We start from the raw sequence: 21282 nt of genomic DNA on the forward strand, positions 1-21282 counted from the left end.
CCACCACCCTGTGGGTGAAAAAAATTCTCCTCAGCTCCTCTCTAATCCTTCTACCATTTACTTTAAATCTATGTCCCCTGGTCACTGACCCTTCTGCTAAGGGAACTAGGTTCTCCCTATCCATTCTATCTAGTCCAGTTATAATTTTATATACCTCAATTAAATCTCCCCTCAGCCTCCTTTGTTCCAAAGAAAACAACCCCAGCCTATCCAATCTTTTCTTATAGCTAAAATTCTCCTGCACTGGCAATATCCTTGCAAATCTCCTCCGTACCCTGTCTAGTGCAATCACATCTTTCCTGTAATGTGGTGACCAGAACTGTACAAAGTACTCAAGCTGTGGCCTAACCAATGTTTTATACAGTTCTAGCATAACCTCCCTGCTCTTATATTCTATGCCTCGGCTAATAAAGGAAAGTATTCCGTATGCCTTTTTACCCACCTTATCTACCTTTGCTGCTACCTTCAGGGATCTGTGGACATGCACTCCAAGGTCCCCTTGTTCCTTTACACCTCTCAGTATCCTCCCATTTATTGTGTACTCCCTTGCCAAATGCATTACCTCACACTTCTCTGGATTGAATTCCATTTGCCACTTTACTGCCCACTTGACCAGTCCATTGATACCTTCCTGCAGTCTACAGCTTTCCTTCTCACTGTCAACCACATGGCTAATTTTTGTATCATCTGCAAACTTCTTGATCAAGCCCCCCACATTCAAGTCCAAATCATTAATATATACCACAAAAAGCAAGAGACCTAGTACTGAACCTTGCAGAACCCCATTGGAAACTGCCTTCCAGTCGCAAAAACACCCGTCAACCATTACCCTTTGCTTCCTGCCACTGAGCCATTTTTGGATCCAACTAGCCACTTTCCCTTGGATCTCATGGGCTTTTACTTTTTTGACCAGTCTGCCATGTGGGACCTTGTCAAAAGTCTTGCTAAAATCCATGTACACTACATCAAACGCATTACCCTCATCAACCCTCCTTGGGGTTACCTCCTCAAAAAATTCAATCAAGTTAGTCAGACATGACCTTCCCGTAACAAATCCTGACTGTCCTTGATTAACCCGTGCCTGCCTAAATGACGATTTATGCTGTCCCTCAGAATTGATTCCAATAATTTGTCCACCACCAATGTTAGACTGATTTGGCCTATAATTACTCGGTCTATCACCGCTACTTTTTCTTTACTAATTTTAATAACTTTAAGTTCCTCACTCTCATTAAATCCTTGGTTCCCCACTTTCTGGTATGTTTTTTGTGTCTTCTACTATGAAGACGAATACAAAATATTTGTTTAACGTCCCTGCCATTTCAGTTATTCTCCATTATAATTTCTCCTGTCTCAGACTTTAAGGGACCCATGTTTACTTTCGCTGCTGTCTTCCTTTTTACATACTTGTAGAAGCTCTTACAATCTGTTTTTATATTTCTTGCCAGTTTACTCTCATATTCTATTTTCTCCCTCTTTATCAATTTTTTGGTTATCCTTTGCTGGTTTCTAGAACTCTCCTTATCCTCAGGCTTTCTACTGTTCTTGGCAACATTGTCAACCTCTTTTAATCTAATACTATCCTTAACTTCATTAGTTAGCCACGGATGGATCACTTTTCCTGTGGAGTTTTTATTCCTCAATGGAATGTTTATTCATTGAGAATTATTAAATATTTCTTTAAATATTTGCCATTGTTTATCTACTGTCATACCTTTTTAATCTAATTTCCCAATCAATCTTTGCCATCTTGCCCCTCATACCTATGTAATTGGCTTTGTTTAAGTTTAAGGCTCTAGTTTCGGACTTAAATACGTCACTCTCGAACTCAGTGCGAAATTCTAACATATTATGATCACTCTACCCCATGCATTCAGATAAAGAGCCTTTAATTTTAACTTTTTACTATTTTTCCCTGATTTGACCTTATTCACTGATGCACTATTACCGTTAAACTCTCGGTCCCTTCCTGACACACTCTGCTTATCTTTACCCAAAACGCGACAATGCTCTATGGCCTTGACTTTTCTCTTTAGATTTATAAATTTACCCTTACCTGAACCATTCCCCATGCCCTTTTAAGTGTAAAGCCCTATCTACCACCCTAGTTATTCGATTCGCCAGGACATTGCTGCCAGCCTGGTTTAAGTGGACCCCGTCCTAATGGAACAGCTCCCTCTTTTCCCAGTACTGTTGCCAATGCCCCATGAATTGAAACCCCTGGTTTCTATTGAGTCACGCATTTAACGCTCTGATCTGTTTGACCCTATGCCAATTTGCATGTGGCTTAGGTAGTAATCCAGAGATAATTACCTTTTGAGGTTCTGCTTACTAATTTGGATCCTAGCTCCTCAGCAGAACCTCATTCCTAGTTCTGCCTATGTTGTTGGTTCCTATGTGATCAAGATCAAGATCAAGAAGATAATTATGGATGAGTAATGCCATTCAGCCTGTAACAGTTATCCTAAACTCCCCCCACTGGTTTCATCTCCACTCTTCTATCCCGGAGTCCACACAAAGAGTGATCAATACATGGAATGAAGAAGAATTTCCTGCTATAAGTCGTAAGTTTTTCTTTTGCTGGTTTGACGTCTTGTCTTACTCACGCAATTTAATTTAAAGTAAATTTTATGGATTCATATTTTCCTTACTGTTCACTATCTTATATACTCCATAATGCACCATTTCAAGACTGAAAAGCCGAAGTTTCTCCAATCTTTTCTCAAAACTCAGACCCCTGGCACTGGGGCTCAGCCTTGTGGCTCTTCTCTGCACTGCCTCTAGCTTGAATGTCTCCCTTGTGTCTCAGTGACAAGAACTGGACACTCGAGGTGTGTTTTGACCAGAGCATTATGTAGTTTGATTATGACTTTTTCTAAATAATTTTTGCTATGTGGTTCAGCATTCTATTGGCTTTGTAATAGGCATCACAGTGTGTTTCTAATGTGAATAGTTGATGTAACTGAAAGCACAGATATTATAATGTGGATCATTGACATAAAGGCTTTTCTTGCTGCATTCCAGTCTGCTAATGACAATTCAATTGAGAGAAGAGTATTGTATCAAAAGTATTCAGATATCCAGCAAAGTATTGAATGTTTTTTCTTTTTTAGGAAATTCTCAGTTGGGTGCTACCATCGTGGATGCATTAGATACGCTTTACATCATGGGTCTTTTTGATGAGTTTCGAGATGGGAAAGAATGGATTGAGAAGAACCTAGATTTCAGTGTGGTAAGTCATAGTAGCCCTGTTTTAAACTTAATATGGAGTGAGCATTTCAGTTGAAGGCAGCTTTATTAACAGTAAGTATTTGAACTGCCAGTGAGTTGGCTTGTCAGATGACATATCCTCACTTTATTAGTAAGTTGATCTCCCATGGCACTGCTCATGCGAAGTTGGACGCTTTCTCCACTACCTTCCCCTCTCTCACTGCCCCCATCCCTTTGTTGGGCTACCACCTCATGGTTCCCTCACTGCTCTGTCTATTGCCACCCAATGTGTCCTATTTGGCTGTCCCCGACATGTCCAAGGCCCAAACGGACTCGAAGGATGGCTTGGGAGGAACAGGAAGGGGAGGAAAGCTTGATGCCCAAAATGGCAGAAGTGGAGGCCCAAGCAGGCAGAAAAATTATGTAGGAGGTCTGAATGCGTAAAAATGAAGCCATTCTAAGGCTTGAGAAGGTTGAAATTCAGATTATGGCTTGCTGGAGTTGTCCACTATCACCTAAGTGGGGGGAAAGGCTTAAAAAAAAATTATCACTGTTGTAAATTTTTAAGTTGTTAAAAGGCAGCACTTATCTGCATATATACAAACATACGAAATTGACTGGCAGGAAAAGACCACCTGCAGCCCGCAGTCACGCTGTGGAGATAGAAGGAGTAGTATTGCTTTTTGATTAGCTTTTTGATGTGGTATTGCTCCTCCTGGTTCCACGTTAAAGTAAGTTTTTAAGAAGAAAAAAATGTACTTTTATGTCGGCAGCCACCAGCAGTCCCTTTTAAGGACCGTTGGTTAGGACTCAAAAGGGACCAGAAAAACTGAGTGAAACGTGCCCGGTGCATGCTCTGCTCAGTTTTTGACCAAGGAGTCCTTAAACAGACTTTAGGCCCTTCAGTAGCATATACCTGGGATGCCTGAATATCACCCGAGCCAATATGGTGTCCTATATATTTCGGACCCCCTTGGGGCACAGGAGACAGCTTCCGAAATTGGATCTTTTTGCCCCTATATTGCGCCCAAGAAATGGGCAAAATGAAGTCCAATTTTGCACCCTATTTGTTAAATCTGAGACTTTAGGTAACTTAAATTAAATGTCATTTTCTAAATAAATGATATTAAAAATAATCTGTAACTAAGAATGTTCCTGAAAACTGAATACAGCAGCTGAGTGTGTCCATAGCTCATACAATTTTCTGCAAGTGATCAAATTCGGTATCGTGAAAAGATTTGAAATTCAGAATTTCTTGAGTCAGGTCATGCCGATATTGATCTACTTAATTAGTTCATTGATGTAGATGGGGTAAACCATTGACTGCGTCACTTCTGAGGTCCCTGATTCGCCATTATGTTCGTTGCGGTGTATTCAAATTACTTTTACAGGAAATTTTGGAGTAAGTTCTCAACTGGAAGATTGGGTCACTAAACAGTGAGTCACAGGTCATGCCATTCCAGGAAATTCTGGGCCATTAACTGCTCTGCAGGTCCACCCGGTGGCTAGAGCCTGCAACTGTATGCAGACCTAAAGCAGTTCTTTTACGTAGAATTACATAGAATGTACAGCACAGAAACAGGCCATGCCTGGTGCTTATGCTCCACACAAGCCTCCTCCCTCCCTACTTCATCTAACCCTATCAGCATACCCTTCTATTCCTTTCTCCCTCATGTGTTTATCTAGCTTCCCCTTAAATACATCTATGCTAGTCCCCTCAACTACTCCTTGTGGTAGCGAGTTCTACATTCTAACCACTCGCTGGGTAAAAAAGTTTCTCCTGAATTCCCTATTGGATTGATTAGTGACTATCTTATATTTATGGCCCGTAGTTCTGGTCTCACCCAAAGGTGGAAACATCTATCCTATCAAATCCTTTCATAATCTTAAAGACCTCTTATCAGGTCACCCCTCAGCCTCTTTTCTAGAGAAAAAAGTCTCAGCCTGCTCAATCTTTCCTAATGGGTATAATCTCTCAGTTCTGGTATCATCCTAGTAAATCTTCTCCAGTGCCTCTATATCCTTTTTATAATATGGAGATCAGAACTGTGCACAGTACCCTCCAAGTGTGGTCTAACTAAGGTTCTATACAAGTTTAACATAACTTCTTTGCCTTTCAATTCTGTCCCTCTAAAAATGAACCCCAGTGCTTGATTTGCCTTTTTAAATTGCCTTATTAACCTGTGTCGCTACTATTAATGATTTGCGTATCTGTATCCCCAGATCCCTCTACCCCTTTTACATTCTTATTATCCAAGCAGTATGTGGCCCCCTTATGCTTCCTACCAAAATGTAATACCTCACACTTATCGATATTGAAATTCATTTGCCGATTACACTCCTATTCTGCAAGTTTATTAATGGCTTCCTATATTTTGTCGCAGTCATCTCAGTATTAACTATACCCCCCAATTTAGTGTTGTCCCCAAATTTTGAAATCATAATTCCGATTCCCAGGTCCAAATCGTTTATGTAAATAGTGAACAACAGTGGTCCCAGCACCGATCCTTGTGGAACACCACTTCCCATCTTTTGCCAGTCTGAGTAACTACCTTTAACCCCTACTCTCTGTTTTCTGTTTTGTAGCCAGCTTGCTATCCATTCTGCTACTTGTCCCGACTCCACATGCTCTCACCTTAGTCATGAGTCTACCGTGCGGTACCTTATCGAAGGCCTTTTGAAAATCTAAATATATTACATAGAATAGAATTGTTAGAGCGCAGGAGGAGGCTGGCCATCGTGCCTGTGCCAGCTCTTTGTAAGAGCAATCCAGCTGGTCTCATTCCTCCGCTCTTTCCCTGTAACCCTGCAAATTTTTTCTCTTCAAATATTTATCCAATTCCTTTTTGAAAGTCACGTTTGAATCTGCTTCCACCACCCTTTCAGGCAGTGCATTCCAGATCATAACTACTCGCTGCATAAAAAAGTTTTTCCTTATGTCGCCTTTGGTTCTTTTGCCAATCACCTTAAATCCGTGTCCTCTGGTTCTCGACCCTTCCGCTAATGGGAACAGTTTCTCTTTATTTACTTTATCTAAACCTGTCATGAAGTTACTATTTAATCTGCTTCCACCGCTCTTTCAGGCAGTGCATTCCAGATTACAACTCGCTGCATAAAAAAAAATTCTCCTCATCTCCCCTTGGCTTTTTTTGACAATTATCTGAATTAGTGGCCCTATCCCTATCCTGTTTTTTCTTTTTTTGTTTGTGTCTGTAAAATACTTTACTATTTCTTTTTATATTCCTTGATAATTTAGTTTTGTAGTTTCTCTTTGCTTTCCTAATTGTTTTTTTTAACTTCTTTCCTAACCTTTTCGTATTCCCTTTTTTCATCCTCTCCTTTGTTGTCTGTGTACTTGGTGTATGCCTATTTCTTTATTCATTTATGGTGTATCATTACTGGCTAGTTTGTTCTTGCTTTTTAGTGGGATATATTTTTCCTGGATTCTATTGATCACCGTTTTAAATGTTTCCCACTGTTCTATTTCTTTGTTTATCATAAATTTTTCCAGTTTATTTTCCCTAGTTCCATTCTTATCCCCTGAAAATCAACTTTTTTCAATTTATTAATTTGGTCTTTGTCTTACTTATGTCCTTCTCAATCTTTGTCTTATGTGATTGCTATTGCCTAGATGTTCCCCTATGCTTACTTCTCTTATCTGTTGTAGTTCATTTCCCATTACTAGATCCAGCAGTGCTTCGCCTCTTGGGCTTTTTACACACTGGATAAGAAAGGAGCCCTGCATACATTGTAAAAACTCCACAGACTTTTACATAAATTGAAATATCTTACTAAAAACATTACAAGCATCACAGGAAAAGGGTTACATAAAAATGCAAGAGGTAGATTTGGATATATTTCAAATGGTAAATCCCGTAGAGGTATTTACGTAAGAGTTTTAAATGAAAGACATGACAGACAAGCCAATTTTAACAATATAGATTGTTTTTAGGGCAGTGACATTGCTTAGCATTACCAGCATGAAATCTGTGGTGCACTGGTTACACTGGAAGATTTATTCTCATATTGAATCCACTATATGCTGAATTTGGAATTGAAGTGCAGTGTGCAATTGAATTGGAAGAAACATAATTGGATTCTGCAGATTTGCATTCCTTATTGACTTTATGCTGTGACAAATTTCTTCCACACTTTCTGTGATCTATACCTGTATGAAGCCCACGGTTGAGAAGTATTCACCGTGGTTGTATCTTGTGTGGGAATGATATCTGTTGTACTGAGTTTGCAATTACGTTTAGCTTTCTGCAGTAGTGTGAGAATGTAACAATGAGACCTCCCAGTTTCTTGCACCACTATTAGAAGAAGAATGAACTCGAATCCAGAGAGCTCTGTGTGCATGTACATATATATATAATAGATATTTTGGTCTCAAAATTCTAATAATAGTGCGTATGTGGGTGCCACTGTAAGGGTAACATTTATTGATTCAATAATCGAAGTGGGACTCCCCCTATCGTTACGTGACAGGTTCCCGTGGTCTCCCTTTACCATCAAGACATTCAAATTGGTATGTATTTTGAGAATCTTTAATTACCTTCCTATTTATAAGCTCTGATATAGTTCCCTTATCTTATTTTGTAGGAACGTTGTCTGTTATACTGAGTTTGCAAATATGGTTAGCTTTCTGCAGTTGTGTGAGAATGGAACAATGAGACCGCTCAGCTGAAAACTAAAAAAAAAGTTGTCATCAAGGGCAATTTATCAGGACTAAAGTGGGAAGAGTTATCAACAGCAGTAATTCAATTAAATAGCCCTGATGACTGGTTGGAAAGATTGAATTCATTAAAAGTTGATGTGTATTTTGTAAGTTCTGATACTGTTCCTTAACTTGATTTTGTGTAAAAGAGGAAGAAAACTAAAATACAGGTTGTCCCCAGAGGCAGTTTATCCAGATGAAAGTGGGAGCAGGAAGAGTTGTTCACAGTGGCACCACTTTAAATAACCCAGATAGCAACAGCTTGAAATTTTCCTTAAAAGGCATGTACTCTTTCAAGTTCCAGGACTGTAAATGGCTCAGCTTCCAAACAGAAATCTTGACCATTGGAATGGACTGCTCCATCCCTGACAGAGCTCCAATCCCAATATGTCTTAGAGCACCAGTACTAGCAGCAGGCAAGAATCCTGGCAATTATCAGTGGGGAAGGATCACAGTGAAATTTGCAGCAATAGCTGCAGCAGTGATTTGTTGGTGAAGCAGTATATCCCATGCAGAGGAACATATGGCAGTGTTTTTTACCAGGCCATACTCAAAACAGCCTGATCAGTGTCTTCCCACCTTCCCACACTGTGTTAAAAGCTTTCCACCCTCCCTTCCCCAATTGAGCAAAAGAATAAACGCTGGCTAAATCTCCCCTTCACTGATGAGAAAAGCCAGCCTACGTGTTAAAGACTGAGGAACATCTAGCCTGCCTCCCCCTTGTAAGCATGTTAGCCTAACTACCTCTTCGCCCCCATCCAACTGATCAGTTCTCTGGATGTTGGCACTCAAAATCAGCTCCCCATTGAGCTGCATGGTGGCCCAACCCTTCCACCCTCATAGGATAAATCAGGCCTCAGATCCTCCTCCTTCCTAACAAGACACTATCTTGGAGCTCAATCCCCACCGCCCAACAATTTGAATATAGGCATTGCCAATCTCACTATGGAGCTTTACGACCTTGACAAGCCCCCCACACGCCCCACGGTGAGCAGCAAGTTGACAATAGACACCGCCGGAGGGGAATTTGGACCACCGATTCCTGCACTCTCTTGCTGCTCCTCTCCTCTATCCCTGTCCTTCCTTCTCCTCACTCCTCTCCTGCCGCCTTCACCCTCCCTGACCTGAATTATGTCATTGGTCTTGACTCCCTGTGTGCAACACCACAGAAGATATATAATAAACCGTAGTGTGTGTGTGTGTGTGTAAAATTTTCTTCTGATTGAATTATCATGCCAATTCTTTTCACAGAAGTAATAGAATAATACAGGCCAAACAATTTTTTTGAACAGGTATTTAAATGTATGATGTTTGTGTTCAAGGTATTTGGATTTAGCTGCAGTTTCTTTTGATGATTTTGTAATTGGCTTTGTAATTGGCTCTTCAGGCAAAGGTGTTAGTGAATGGTATCCTGTCTTCCTTCTCGCTGGATAAGGGAATTCGATGAATGCTGTGTGGCTCGTGTTTGTGTTAGCGCTGGAGAGCATCTTATTGCTAGACTCCAATGTTCAGAATCAACATCTTGAATAAGCTTTGATTATATGCAGAGATGAGTTGGTTCAGAAGAATACTGGGAGTATCCAGGATGTAAAGAATCAGGAATGATACAATAATAACATGGCTTGGACAAGAAACAACCCTTATGCAAAAGATCCAAGAAAGATGACTGCAATGGTTTGGGCATGTTTCAAGAATGAAAACAGCTAAAATACCTTTCATGGCCCTGCATACAGAGGTACATGGAACAAGAAGCCAAGGAAAACCATGGAGGCGCTGGATAGATAATGTCAAGAGTGACTGTATTCTTTTCTGTGACAAGACGACTGAAACAGCCAGGCTAGTTCAGAACAGACAACAATGGAGTGAATTCATTCAACCCCATCATCGCTGCTGAGCTGACAGATAGGAATTTAGCAGTAGCAGTATATGCTTATGATATTTTAGTTTTATTGCATAACAATACTGTATCCCTAAATTCAGCATACTAATAGTATCAAATTAAGAAACTTAATTTAAAGAAGGCTCTGATGACGTGATATATTTGTGTACTAAAATATACTTTAACATTTAATTTCAGTTTGGGGAAAAAATCCCATATATGTGAAATCATTGTAATGTTTTGTAATGTGGTTCTTGGAGGGATATACATTATGATTGTTGATGCTGTTTCACGCACTGGAAACAACTTGCTGTTTGAACAGGGGAATCAAGATAATTTGCTGATGACCCCATGGATTTGGCAGGATGGGAGGATATCAAGGGTTCTGTCTAATTGGAGTGGTGCTCATACAGGGTTGGATCACTGACCTTTTGTGAGGCTTTGAAAGCTAAGTTGGCCCACTGCTCCTTCTTGAGGTCATCCTGATTACCTGCCCCTCCCTCCCCAGCGAAACACAAAACTCCCCAAAATGAATATGGCAAAATGCCTTCGTGACATATGCCAGATGGAGCAGCCAGTGTTTCAATTCTGTCTAGAACCCCTTCCTGGAAGCTTGTACATCTCAGCACTAGCCCCCACCCCCTCACATAGCCACACCCACACATTTCTAGACTAGCTGAGATGAATTCTACATCCTTAAAAGTGGAAATTAAAAGTTATAGATGATGATGGAAGGGTTGATCTTTCTACACTGGGTAGAGGTAACCTGTGCCTTGTTTCATATTCTCCATGCTGCCTTTTATAATCCCTCACCAGATGTTTGTGTTTGAAATGTATCATCTTGGATTTAATTTTATTGGGGAATAAATTTTGTTCAGAATTTTCTATGATGGTTAAAAAAAAATGTTCATGTTTCCCTGGCTAATGTGGTATGACTGAACTTCAAATTTAGAGATTTGTTATTGTGTTTCAGGCCTTGGAAATCCCACTACCATGGTTGGAACAGCAGACTATGGTCTTGTGTGGTGTATCCCTAGAGAGTTTGTTTATGAGACTAGTATGAAATAAGAAGCCTGTAGTGTTGCTAAACTCCACTATGAAGTAACTGCAGAAAGTTGAGGTTGAAATGCGATAGTTTATGATGTACCATTGTGGCTACATCTTAATGTCACAATGAACTTGGATTACGTTTATAGATTGTGCAGAAAAGACCTTATTTTTAAAGGATTTATTTTATTCTGTAACAAAATCTAACTGTACCCATGTACTTGTCTGTGCAACAGATGGTCTATTAATCTGACTTAACCCTTTTGTGAAAGGTACAATTTAAGAATCTAAGGTTTATAAACAGCCTATTAATATACTGTAGTATGTCATTACTTAAATTTAGATTGGTGGTGGGCTTACCTTTTTTTTGAAAGACTTAGAAGATTCAGTTACAGGAAGAAAGTTTATTTTCTAACTTGTAAATGTGATTAATTGGAATTTAATATGTTGATCGTAATGACATGATTACTTTTAAACTTTGAAAAGATAATGCTATAACTCAAACTTATTCCTAACAAAAATGTAGAAATTTACCTGTGTGTCCCTTTTCTCCTATATATTAAGCAAATTAAAACAAATTTCAATATTTTAGTTCCCCAAAAAAAAAAATTTATTTCTCCCTCAATTTGTTTTTGGGAAGTGTGTTAGTGGTGAGAAATAGAACCTTTCCTAGTTCAGGCAAGCATTCCTAGACCAGGTCATCACAATATAGATATGGATGAGGAAGGTCATTTGGTTCATCATAGCTCAACCATCCTGAAAAATCTGCCGTCCACAATGACTGCATCCGGCTGAAGGTTCATTCAACATGTTAATCTCACTTTGTGTGAAGGAGAACTATATCAGTCCTAAATTTGTTTTTCTACCAGCTTGAACCTATACCGCCTCTTCTGTTGTCAACATTTAGCCAAGTTGTATTCTGGATTTGCTGTCTTATACACCTCTATGAGGGCATCTTACAAGGCCAGAGCCTAATTTTCTCCAGTCTTCTCTCATAACAGCTCTCTATTCCTAAGAGTTAGCTTCATAGCTTTTCTCTGTACTGCCTTCAGGGTTTGAATGTCTGTTTGGTGACCAAAACTAGGCACAAGATATGAGATGCGTTCATGGTTACATTTGCAGAATAAAGCTTTGCTGTGCCCCAACAATGTGTACCAGCTCAAAATTTAGAAGAGCACTCCCTTACTGAAGGCCCGTGTGAAAACCCTATGGTATCACCCAGTACCATTTATTATTAGTTTCAGAATTAGAACATATTTTTGCACAGACAAAAAAAATGTAGATATTGGAAATCAAAAACAGAAAATGCTGGAAACTCTCATAAGGTTGGGCTGCACCAATGGCGAGCAGGTAAGTTCACGAATCGAGTGTAGACCCTTTGTCAGAACACATCTGATAAAGGGTCTACATCTGAAACATTAATTTATCTATTTTCTCCAGAGATGCTGAGCATTTCCAGCATTTTCTGTTTTTGTTTCATTTTTGCATAGATTTTATATGAAAAAGGGCGTGTACTTTGAAAGGTGAAAAGGTCTTTTTGCAGACTTAACAAAATGTGGGATGCACAACAACAGCTGTGATTACTTTAATTTATATAGTGCTGCTCACATACAAGAAGACATCTCATAACTTTCTCTAAATAGGTGTTAGAAACAATTTATTAAAATCTATGGTAGCAACTCCTGTTTTAAAAAAAAATATGCATTTCCAACTGATTTTGTTATACTCTAAGGGGAAATTTGAGTTTTAAAAAAATCTTATTGTATCTTTTGTTGCATTTTTTGTATCTCTAAACTGTTTAGGTTTTGCTGTATTCTATTATGTTGAGTTCTTAATTATTCATCTGATTCTTTCCTCCTTTGCTTGACGCCAAATCAGAATAATGCGACTGCTACTTCATAAATTAAGCTGTTGATGCTTAATTTATCAATTACAGTGGATTAGGTACAGTGGCTGCTGAGAGGCTGTTTCCCCTGGCTGTAGAGTCTAGAACTAGAGGTCATAGTCTCAAGAAAAGGGGTTGGCCATTTAGAACAGAGATGAGGAAAAATTTCTTCACTCAGAGAGGGTTGTGAATCTTTGGAATTCTCTACCCCAGAGGGCTGTGGGTGCTCAGTCGTTGAGTATATTCAAGACTGAAATCGATGGATATTTGGACACTAAGGGAATCAAAGGATGTGGGAATAGAGTGGGAAAGTGGAGTTGAGACAGAAGATCACGATCTTATTGAATGTCGGATCAGGCTCGAGGGGCTGTACAGCCTTCTCCTGCTCCTATTTCTCATGTTCTTATGTACGTAACAAAAATGGAACTTGTGCTTGTCTGGACTGTTTATATGTATTGACAAATTTAGTCAAGTTTGTTAACTATTCTTGACTTGACATATATTTCAGAAATGTTTTAACCTCCAGTATTTGGAAAACATGAGTGGAATTGTTTTCCCTATTATCATTTGAAACCCCAACTGAACTCTGTTTCCTAAATACTTGTAATGAGTACAGGGAAGGCAATTCTTTATCAAATTAATCCTCTTGCCTATCGGTACAGCCATCTTGAGCATTGCTAACTTAAAAGAGAAGGAATGTCATGTGGTGGGGGTTAATTTTTGTTTGCATACTCCCCCCATTTTATAGAAGAAAATATTAGCCTGAGAGTTTTGATTTACTTTTTTTTTAGAAATGATAATCATTTTACCATCTTGGGAGTCCTCAAGTTCTGATCTCCCTACCCACTAATTTGCTCCAGTGATGTCACTGGCATGTTTTTCCATCCATCATGGAGCAATCCCATTAGAAACACTGGGTGCTCCAATTTAAACTGACCTGAGAGCCAATCTTGAGCCACAAAACCCTGGGAAACCATACTGATGGCAGCCATTGGTGATATCACTGGAGCGAACCAGAAGAGAGCACGACTCGAGAAATAAAATCAATATTTTTAATAATAGTCAAAAATTCTCCTGAGGCTTTTTTGTTATAAATTGGGGGAGTACTTTAAACATTCCAGTGATCAGTTATGATGTAAAACTAGCTGTTTTAAAACTTGGGTATTTACCTATTAAGCAATTAAAACTGATTAACAGTAAGTTCGTTGTATGATCGTTTAATGCAAATAAAGCCATTCTGATGGGTCAAGAAAACCACAGTGCTTAGTATTAACTGCAATATTTAGAAAGCATTAATATACCACAGCCTAACATTGATTCCTCCTTTCTTTCTGCCTCTGTAGAATGCAGAAGTCTCAGTCTTTGAAGTGAATATCAGGTTTATCGGAGGCCTGCTGGCTGCCTACTACCTCTCAGGAGAGGAGGTACAGTAAAACCTTTTTTTTGAAAGTTAATGAATGCCCTTCACCCCCTTGTAATTCTGGACTTTTCACAGCTCACTCTGTTCTGTCTCAGCACGGCTCCATCATGGTAAGTGGAAAAACACAACGACGGAAAATAAATCCCAAAATGTTGGATTAACATTTCGGGTATAGATGCTTTGTCAGACTGAAACATTAGCTTTTTCTCTTCATGTGTTGGCAGACTTGCTGTGTATTTCCCACATTTTCTGTTTTTATTTAAAGTTTCCAGTACATTCAGTTTTTTTTATATATCTCCAAAATGCTTCTGGGCAGACTTATTGTTTAAATGCATGCTACTGCTAAGAAATTAAAACAGTTGGCAAGGTATCTTTTGAAATCTTGCCGCCTTTTGTAAGGGAAATTAGCTCATATGAAAACTTGACAAATTATGCTTCCAAGTCCAATTCTCTGCCAAGCGTTATGAGTAGGTGATCTTCAGTGAACAATTCCTCTAATTATGACCAAGACACACATTTCTTAATCTCTGCCATGCCTATATAACCCAAATTCCATTTGTGTGCACACTTTGGCTGTCTTACACATCTTCCTGGGCCTCATGCTAGCTGACATTGTAAATGGTTCCCACGTCTCATGTACTCACAAAAACCCACCCTCGACTCCTCTGTCCTTGCAAACTACTGCCTCATATCCAATCTCCCTTTCTCTCAAGTCCTTGAATGCATTGTCACCTCCCAAATTTGTGCCTATGTTTTCCACAACTCGCTGTTGAATCTCTCCAATCAGTATTCTGACCCCACCACCACACTGAACGGGCCCTAATCAAAGTCTCAAATGATAACCATGGTGTATTATCTCTTCTCATCCACTTCAATCGCTCTCCAGCGCACCTCTTCCGTTCTCCTGCTCAATGGACTGTCCTCATTTGGTTCCATCTTACCTAACCTAACCTATTGTAGCCAGAACATCTCCAGCATTGGAGATGCTGTCACCACTGGAGTCCATCAAAGGATCTATGCTTGGCCCACTCCTCTTCCTCATCTACATGCTGTCTCTTGGCGATATCATCTGGACAATGGGGTCAGTTTTCACATAAACGCTGACGATACCCAACTCTACCTCTCCAATTGCTTTCTCGAACCCTGAAATGCTTCTGTGTTGTCAGGCTGTTTGTCTGAAAACCAGTGTTGGATGAGCCTCAGTTTCCTCTATTTAAACACTGGGAAGACTGAACCCATTGTTTCTGGCCTCTGCCATAAACTGTACCCTCGCCATCGATTCCGTTTCGATCCCCATTACCAGCTAACGTCTCGGGCTGAACCAGATTGTTCGCATATCGGTGACCTATTTGACCCCCGAGCTGAGCTTCTAGCTCCATATCCTCTCCATCACAAAGGTTGCCTACTTCTACCTCCTTAACATTGCTCACCTCTATCCCTACTCAACCCATCTGCCACTGAAACCCATATCTATATCTTTGTCACCTCCAGACTTGACTATTCGAATGCTTTCCTCCTCCACCCCCAATAAAACTTTTCCGCCTGTATCCTATTCTGCACCAATTTCTGCTCACCCATCACCCCTGTCCTCACTGACCTACATCGGCTCTCAGCACCTCATATTTAAATGCCAATTTGAAGAAGCCATTCCTATCTACCTTGGTGGCTGGTTCAGTCTGATACCTTCATTCCCTTTGATGGATTCTGTTACTGATGTACCATTCAGGATAGTAAACTTCACACAAGGGGAGTCTCCAAAGGATACAAGCTAAGTTCTGAAGAGAATACCAATCTTTCTGCTATTGGCTATCAAAGTAGAGAAGACTTAGTGACACATGCTGAAGTTGTCCTCACAAGTAGCCACAATTTCACTAAGGTCTTATCAGATACAAGTTATGCCACAATTGTTACAATACTTTAGGGGAAATAAGACCATTTAAGAATATCGAGCTATGAACTAAAACATGACAAATTAGTTGCTAATAAATAAAATTGCTATTTCTTAATCACCAAACCCTTTACACATTGCACAAAGATTTTTATAGTGCTTTGAACCATATACTTTTGAACAAATACCATTATTTTGGATTTTTGAGAGGTTTTCTCATAATTACTGTATATTAGTTATTGAATGATTCATTAGTGCTGAGTTTATGGTTTGATACAGGATACAAAACAACCCACAGTGAGACGTAGAATCATGGAATGGTTACAGCACAGAAGGAGGCCATTTGGCCCATCGAGCCCATGCCGGCTCTCTGCAAGAGCAATCCCGCTAGTCCCACTCCCCTGCCTTGTCCCCGTAGCCCTGCAAATTTTTTCCCTTCAAGTACTTATCCAATTTCCTTTTGAAAGCCACGATTGAATCTGCCTCCACCATCCTTTCAGGCTGTGCATTCCAGATCATAACTACTTGTTGCGTAAAAAAGTTTTTCCACTTATTGCCTTTGGTTCTTTTGCCAATCACCTTAAATCTGTGTCCTCTGGTTTTCGATCCTTCTGCCAATGAGAACGGTTTCTCTCTATCTACTCTGTTTAGACCCCTCATGATTTTGAACACCTCTATCAAATCTCCTCTCAACCTTCTCTGCTGTAAGGAAAACAACCCCATCTTCTCCAGTCTATCCACGTAACTGAAGTCCCTCATCCCTGGAATCATTCTAGTAAATATTTTCTGCACCCTCTCTAAGGCCTTCACATCCTTCCTAAAGTGCAGTGCCCAGAATTGGACGTGATACTCCAATTGTGGCCAAACCAATGTTTTTTATAAAGGTTCATCATAACCACCTTGCTTTTGTACTCTATGCCTCTATTTATAAAGCCCAGGATCCCGTATGCTTTTTTAACCGCTTTCTCAACCTGCCCTGCCACCTTCAACGACCTGTGCACATATACCCCCAGGTCTCTCTGTTCCTGCACCCCCTTTAGAATTGTACCCTTTTGGTCATATTGGTCACTAATCAGTTATTGATTCTTTTTCATCAAATTGTAATAGCTTCTGCAGTGACATTAGTACATTGCAGTAACTTTAACATTGAAAGTAAATGCAGGCAAATTGTAATACAGCCAAATAGACAATTTAAATGCTGATATCTTTTTATGGAGTGACAAATTTAAACTTTTGCAGCTTTTAACATACAAAGGTTTCTTTCTGGCTCTTAACATTTGCAAAAGTAATTTCCTATAAGATATTGTAATAGTTTTATTGAAAGACTGTAAGACATTTTGTAGAATGTTATAATGTTATTTGTGAGATCTGGGGTAAAATCCAGCCAGATTGACTAAGTGTTCTAAATGAAAAATAATTTTATGTAGTTTAATTTCATTCCCATGCAAATGAAACCTGAATTTATGTAATTGCAGGGCACAGAATTCCCAACTGTCTCATATTCAAAACTCATACAGATTTAACAATCTCACACTGAGAATCAAGATTCTAGTCTGACTATAAAACTAACCGTATCCTTAAACTTAAAACCTACTCTAATACCACTTCTACATGGAAGCAGTTCCGTAATTGAGTCAATTCCCTTACGCCAGAATCTGCCCCATTAACAGTGCTTGGAGATTCACGTATGTGCTGTTGCTCTGAAGGCGTGAATAATGTCATACACTGTTCCTGCTAATGTGAAGTCATTTCAAATTTTGCTGGTCTAGCTGGGACCTTTCCCAATTTTGGGGGAAAATCCATACAGGCCAGCAATATGGTTAGCCAAATTGGCAGACCCAAAATCAAGTGCTGCTGGCAGGAGCTATTTACTTACATCACTCTTTTTGAACGCACTCAGTAAAGGTTCTAGTTTCATATTTTGTAAATCAATTCATATTTCTATCTTAATGTGAGTAGTTGTTCTTTGTTCTCACTAAAGAACCTTCTGTCCCCTCCACCCACAATTCCACATTCGCATATCTGTGTACATATTTACACACACACATTCTGGTAAATAGGCTTAAATGGAAATTGAGAATGTATTCAGCATTGACTTTTGAAGGGTCAGATTGACTTCTGTAGAAAATAATTGCAAGTCAATTTATACCCCATGGGAATCCATTTTATAATCTGTACCTGCTTTGCCAGCTAGTAGCAACAATTTTAAATCATGCAGTTGAAGCATTAAATTGCTTTAAGTGCATCAAATTGACTGAGAGGAATAAAATAAGCACTCCGATTAAATACCTGGAAATCACCTGATGGTACACGGGATTTAGACGCATTGTCAAGGATATGTAAGGAGAGCTCTAAGTCGGATTCAGTATGACCTCGACCATATCTGACTCAGGAATGCATGATGCTGTATTTGGATGTAATGGAAGAATGGTTGTTTTGCAGCACTACACCAAATTAACTATGATGAATAATAAGTCTTTTGTATAGGGTACAGATGTGGCAAAATGTCATTTTGGTGGGCAGAATTCAGTTAGTCCCTGCGCCAACTTCTTGTGTTCTAAAATTGTCGTCTTCATAGCACCTTTATCAGGTTAATGTAATTTGAAAATTGATTCCATTATATTTTCAAACTACTGTTTCTGTAATTCTTCACCAGATGTTGCAATTATGTAAATACAAAAAAAGATGGAATTAAAAGCATGTTGTTCCGCTCTGACCCCTGAGAGCGTTTGCTCTGTACAGATTTCTCCCCTTCCATTTCTATGGCTCAGTATGCCATTAAGAATCATCTCTTTTGCTTGTAGCTCAAAACAGTTTTTTGAATTTAATTTAAAAACTTCAGCTGAAGCTAAGTTTATAGATTATTGTAGAAGGGTTTTGCTTTTATATTGCTTTCCCTTGCTCTCTGCTTCAGTGCACTTGCTGATCTTTAATGCCTTTGCATTTTTTTAAAATCGTGTGTATATATATTTTGCCCAGTACTTGCTCATTTGTAGTCTATCGGAATATATTTTATTACTAGTGTTAGCAGTGAATTCATTAAGCAACTGCTATTTAGCTGCATATTCATGTAATGCAGTATTTCAGTCTCCTCTTCCTTCAATCCCAATTACTGGCAGCGAAGAAATTATGTTCTGCATTTCTAAAGAGGGTATGAAGGGGCTAGTAATAAAACAGGGAAAAAATAGCCATGATACAGACCTCCGGTAAGTATTGCTGAGGTACTCAGTTTGAAGGGACTTAGCAGTGCCACGATGCTACCATTTATTGCAGACTAGCATAAGGGTTCCCAGTGGCTTACAATAGTATTATCTATGTTTGGGAGCATTCCCTTTTATCTTCAATGCAATTTTTGACTATTCAATGCAAAAATGGCTTAAAAATACACTGTGGAATGTTAATTCTGGTATGCTAATGTCTGCCTTTTGCATGCAAATAATTTGCTTAGCATCAATATTACTCCAACTTATGCACAGATAAAGTCTAACATTTTCTTACAGTTGAAGCATTGAATTTTTTTATTATTCATTCTTGGTATGTGAGCATCACTAGCAAGGTCGGCATTTATTGTCCATCCTTTGTTGCTCTTGAGAAGGTGGTGTTGGGCCGCCTTCTTCAACCAGTTCTTGAATCCAGTTATACTAACCATTTTGGCCAGTAGCCCAACCGATTACCAGAACCGATCATTTTCGGTGATTGTGCTGCTGAGCCATCCTTTCTATGAACAGTAAACAACTAATTAATGAACTCCTTAGCCTATCATCCTGATGTACTGCGCAGATTCTGCTCCTTGAAGACATGCAAAGTTTGATACTTTTTATATTTTTCCATTCATTGTAAGCTTAGGGTGTTGCTTGGCACTCAACAGCACTTTAACAGCTGATCTACTCAGCAGTACTGTCATTGACTCAACCTTAGGACCCTCATGTTAACTAATTTCCCCTCCATATGCTAACAGTACAGATTAACAATATCACCATCTTTCTCCTGCTCCTTCTTTCACGGGCGGGGGTGGGGGCGGGCAGTGGAGGGGGGTGGCAGTTGGTGGGGGGGGGCGGGGGGGGGAGTCCTCTTCCTAATTACCTGAAGATAGCTAAGGGCACCCCAAAGCATGTCCTTGGCTCTATTCTAGTTGTGGGGGTCTAGTCTATCCTCCTATGATTGGGATCGTTGCTCTTGCTGGTTCAGTCAGTCACTGACTATCATTCAGGTATACAGCTGAGGCAGTTATGGTTCAGCCATGGGGAAAGAGATCACCACAACCAAATGCTGTGATTACTATAAATACTTGCAATAATATAGTATAGCAGGAACTATGGGTTTGAAATGCAGATTTTGGTTGTATAATTAACTGGTCACTACAAATATTGATCAGTACATCTGTATTCTACTGAAACTATTAGTCTAGTAACATAATAACATCCCCGGAAAAATATTGGTAAAGCAACTGGCACTGGGGACCCTTTGGACCCCAGATAGTCAAAACAAAACATAAATACCCCATGATGGACAATGAGAGAACTCGCATATCATAATCTAAGATAATATCTCTAAATATGTCTGGCTTTTTATTTCCAGCATCAAGAAGGGAGATAGCCTCCATGTGGTCCCTATCTGTGCCATTTTCAGTGGTGGTTCCTCCCTCAGACGATCATAGATTCTCTCTGATTTGAAGAAATCAAGGTGAATCTGGGACTGTTTCAGGACAATATGCCAGACAACTCAAAATATATTACCTGAATGATAGTCAGTGACTGAACCAGCAAAAGCAATGATCCCAATCATAGGAGGATAGATTGGATCCCCACAACTAGAATAGAGCCAAGGACATGCTTTGGGGTGCCCTTAGCTATCTTCAGGTAATTAGGTTTACTCAAAAAGCCAGCTCTATCTCTTGTATCTTTTCATGTTGAGATCATCAGATCTCTCCTGTTCCAGATTCTGCCTAGCTGCTGCATTTTCTATTTCTCTTGATGATGGTCCCACTGCTCTTGCTCTCATTCCCTGTGGGAACTTGAGTACCGACCGCCCCCCCCCCACCCCCCCCCCCCCTTTCAGCAGGCTGATGCTGGCGGATGGCTGGTTGCTCCAAGTCTCCCTTTCCCATTGCTGCCTACTCCAACTTTCTGCTCTGCTGCTTCGGTGTCCTGGTCTCCTCTTCTCCTCATCCGGGACTCCAAGTTTCTAATTCAAGTGCCTCTTTCTTTTAAAATTACTGCTGTTACACCTTGCTTAA

General features: G+C 39.7%; 1 protein-coding gene across 2 annotated transcripts in view; it reads left to right on the forward strand.

Moving 5' to 3' along the window:
- The window catches only part of man1a2 (mannosidase, alpha, class 1A, member 2), a 142810-nt gene that overhangs the window by 75439 nt on the left and 46089 nt on the right, over nt 1-21282 (forward strand). For both annotated transcript variants that reach the window (XM_067992950.1, XM_067992949.1), the window contains exons 4-5: nt 3114-3232; nt 14082-14162. In XM_067992950.1, coding sequence (XP_067849051.1) covers nt 3114-3232; nt 14082-14162 — 200 coding nt within the window. The remainder of the gene's footprint in view (nt 1-3113; nt 3233-14081; nt 14163-21282) is intronic.

This window comes from Heptranchias perlo, chromosome 11 (assembly GCF_035084215.1).
Source record: "Heptranchias perlo isolate sHepPer1 chromosome 11, sHepPer1.hap1, whole genome shotgun sequence".
NCBI lineage: Eukaryota > Metazoa > Chordata > Chondrichthyes > Hexanchiformes > Hexanchidae > Heptranchias > Heptranchias perlo.